We start from the raw sequence: 4,170 nt of genomic DNA on the forward strand, positions 1-4,170 counted from the left end.
AATAGTTTCTGTAAATGAAAATAAAAGGATTGATTTCAACAGTATGGTCGTCATGCACATAGACAAAAAATACTTGCAATGAATGTTTATGAGTACTTGGTAATTTTGGAGTCCTTGGTTAGGGTTCGGGCCTAAAGTACGAGTGTTGGAGCCGACGCTTTCGGAGTTCGAACTCATTCTTTTAAAAAATAGAAAAATGAGAATATTAGTAAATATGAATTTTCTTGTTAAGGAGAACATGGAAGATGGATTGAAAAAACATAAAAGAGATTTTTTTGCTTTTTCCTTTTTGTTTCAAGAGAGAGAGACTAAGATAATAATAAGCTTCTTTCAAAGGATCAATTGGTTTTGTTTCACAATAAACCAAACTTTACAACTAAGCTAATAATGAGCTTCTTTCAAAGGATCAAAATTGATAGCACTCTTACCTAAAAAGTATTGAAGGTCTTTAAAGTCCTTTATCTTAAAATTTTGAGAGAAACTTTTTAAAATTTTCACATATCATACAACACCACTTGTGATTATCAAATTATCTATGTCAACAACACAAAGTTTCATTTATATATTTCTTCACAAAAGTGCATGCATTAGTAAAAGGGAAAATAAAATCACTTGAAGAAAGTATTCTCTAACCTTTGTAACCAAGCTTTAGATGCTTGTTTTAGATTATGGAGTGCTTTTTTTAGTTTTCATGCATGCCTTAGCTTCATATGATCATAAAATTCCATAGGTTGATTAATATATATGATGAAACCCTACTCTCTCACAGCAATGTGAGAATAACAGCACTCCAGATATGCATATCCTTTATCTTTCTTGTATGTAGTTACATGTTGACTTTCTTCGTTCTTTGATTCATTACACTTAATTCAGGTATGGTTTGCACCAATTCAAGAGATTATACATTAGGCATTCAATATATAAGACTGGAGTGAGACTAATTAGGCATTTAAATGTGTTGCAGGATGTTGTTTGAATTGCTTGTCCTAACAGGTGCACAAGTTGGGATGGATTGGACTTCTATCTTAAGAAAATGCCATGATTTTAGGTAGTTATTATTGTAATGGAAAGTTAAAAAATTAAAAGAGAGAGAGTGATAATGAATTCATGGAAAGAAATGTTCTTTATCATTAGGGCTGCTTTCGACAGGTTTGATGCAGAAATCGTCGCCAACTTCACAAAAAGACAAATAGCATCAGTGGCCACAGATTGCAACCTGGATTTAAACAAGGTTCGAGGTGTCGTCAACAATGCTAACAGAATCCTCCAAGTCAGATTGTTGATTGGATCTGATTTTATTTAAATGATCTTGATAATTCATTTTATTTAAATGAGCAGACCCGGATGTGCATCGGAACTATCCGGATGTTGAGCGGGGGTCCTTGAAAGGTGAGAACCGCTGTTATGACCATGATGAAGCTGTCCATTTCTTATGGACAACATTGGAGTGGCCTAGCCATTTGGATAGGCCGTATTTATATCTGTATTTGCTCGAAATTGATGGAGCAGACCCGAATGTGCTTCGGAGCTATCTGGATGTTGAGTGGGAATCTTTGGAAGATGGAAACCGCTATTATGACCATGATAAAGCTGTCTATTTTCTATGGACAACATTAGAGTGGCTTGGCCATTTGGACAGGCCGTGTTTATATCTGTATTTGCAGGAACCACGCCCTTAACCTATAACCTAAACCTATTCTCAAATCCCAAAACCTATAACTACAATCTAAACCTTAACCTAAACCTATAACCTATAACCTAAAATCAATTCCCTAAACTCTAACCTATAACCTAACCTAAACCTATACTTATAACCTAAACCTATTCTCAAATCCCAAAACCTATAACCTAAACTTAAACCTTAACCTAAACCTATAACCTATAACCTGAACCTATAACCTAAAACCTTAACCTAAACCTATAACCTATAACCTAAACTCAATTCCTTAAACCTTAACCTAAAACCTAACCTAAACCTATACTTATAACCTAAACCTATTCTCAAATCCCAAAACCTATAACTATAACCTAAACCTTAACCAAAAACCTATAACCTATAACCTAAACCTATAACCTATAACCTAAACCTATAACCTAAACTCAATTCCTTAAACCTTAACCTATACCCTAACCTAAACCTATACTTATAACCTAAACCTATTCTCAAATCCCAAAACCTATAACCTAAACCTAAACCTTAACCTAAACCTATAACCTATAACCTGAACCTATAACCTAAACTCAATTCCCTAAACCTTAACCTATAACCTAACCAAAACTTGAACCTATAACGTACACTTATAACCTAAACCTAAACCTATAACCTAAACCTAATCCTAAAACCTAAACCTAAACCTAAAACCTAAATGTATTCTCAAATCCCTAAACCTAAACCTACACCTAATCCTAATCTCCACTCCCAAACCTAAACTTAAACCTAAACTTGAAAACCCAAACCTAAACCCGATCCTGAACCTGAACCCGATTTCCTAAACCTAAACCTTAACTCATTCTCAATTCCCTAAAGCTATAACCTATAACCTAAAACATAAACTTAAACCTAAAACCTAAATGTATTCTCAAATCCCTAAACCTACACCTACACCTAATCCTAATCTCAACTTCCTAACCTAAACCTAAACCTAAACCTAAACTTGAAAACCCAAACCTAAACCTGATCCCGAACCAGAACCTAATTTCTTAAACCTAAACCTTAACCTATTCTCAATTCCATAAAGTTATAACTTATAACCTAAACCTAAACCTTAACTTAAACCTATAACCTAAACTTTAACCTAAACCTAAACCTATAACTTTAACCTAAACCAAAACCTATGACCTAAACCTCAACCTATAACCTATAACCCATAACCTAAACTTATAACCTATTACTTAACCTTAACCTTAACCTAAACCTTAACCTATAGCCTAAAACCTAAACCTAAACCTAAAACCTAAATGTATTCTCAAATCCTTAAACCTAAACCTACACCTAATCTCAATTCCCTGAAGCTATAACCTATAACCTAAACCTAAACCTAAACCTTAACCAAAACCTATAACTTAAACCTTAACCTATAACCTATAATATATAACCGAAACTTATAACATATAACTTAAACCTAAACCTATAACCTAAACCTATAAACTAAAACCTAAACCTAAACCTAAAACCTAAACCTATAAACTAAAACCTAAACCTAAAACCTAAATGTATTCTCAAATCCCTAAACCTAAACCTACACCTAATCCTAATCTCAACTCCCTAACCTAAAGCTAAACCTAAACATGAAAACCAAAACCTAAACCCGATTCCGAACCCGAACCCGATTTCCTAAACTTAAACCTTAACCTATTCTCAATTCCCTAAAGCTATAACCTATAACCTAAACCTAAACCTTAACCAAAACCTATAACCTCAACCTAAATCTTAACCTAAACCTTAACCTTAATCTTAACCTTAACCTTAACCTAAACCTAAACCTAAACCTATACTTATAAATCCTAATTTATTTTATAAAAGTTCATTTACAGTTAAGTTATTTTCTTAATAAGTTTATTGCCTTAATCTATTATTTATGAAACTACAGGATAAATTTGACTTAGATTTGAGTGTTCCACACATCTCCTATACTGTCGACGACATGATCAAGGAGCGGTTCAAGGATTACCGCGGTAAGTTGTTTCAGGCTCTCGCTGCACGCTTACCCACCGATGCCCCACCACCTCTGCTTTCATCTTTATTATTTTTTGTATTTTTGTTTATGATGTTAAACTTATATGTATTTCTGCGTGAATGAATATGATGTGGATAAGATTGTTTGTGTTTGGATGAATGTACTTTTATGTTTGGATGGATTTACTAGTTTGAGTTTATATATGGATGTGAATGTGCATGTGAATATGATGAGATATATTATATAACAGGTGTATATCAGGAAGAATATGATGAAATATATTATAACAAGTGTATATATTCTAACAGGTGTATATCAGGAAAAATATTTTTTTGTGCAATTTTGTGCTGGAATATTTTTTTTTAAAAAGAGACTTTTAGCTACGAAAATTTTCGTAGGTAAAAGTTTTGTAAATATTTTTAGCAACGAAAACTTTTGTTGCTGAAAGTCTAACAACTTGTTTTTAGCGACGAACATTTTCGTTGCTAAAAGT

At 33.0% G+C, this 4,170-nt stretch overlaps 1 protein-coding gene across 2 annotated transcripts; it reads left to right on the plus strand.

The window, feature by feature from the left end:
- Nucleotides 1–547: 547 nt before the first annotated feature.
- Nucleotides 548–3,840, plus strand: LOC131252018 (uncharacterized). Of its 2 annotated transcripts, none has more exons than XM_058252972.1 (3): nt 548–1,048; nt 1,135–1,270; nt 3,591–3,840. In XM_058252972.1, the coding sequence occupies exons 1-3, from the start codon at nt 954–956 to the stop codon at nt 3,798–3,800; spliced, it is 441 nt and encodes a 146-aa protein (XP_058108955.1). In that variant the 5' UTR covers nt 548–953; the 3' UTR covers nt 3,801–3,840. The 2 variants fall into 2 exon arrangements, with proteins under 2 accessions (XP_058108955.1, XP_058108956.1); XM_058252973.1 differs by having other exon boundaries at nt 557–1,048; nt 1,161–1,270.
- The last annotated feature ends 330 nt before the right edge of the window (nt 3,841–4,170 follow it).

Source organism: Magnolia sinica, chromosome 7 (assembly GCF_029962835.1).
Source record: "Magnolia sinica isolate HGM2019 chromosome 7, MsV1, whole genome shotgun sequence".
In the NCBI taxonomy this organism is placed as follows: domain Eukaryota; kingdom Viridiplantae; phylum Streptophyta; class Magnoliopsida; order Magnoliales; family Magnoliaceae; genus Magnolia; species Magnolia sinica.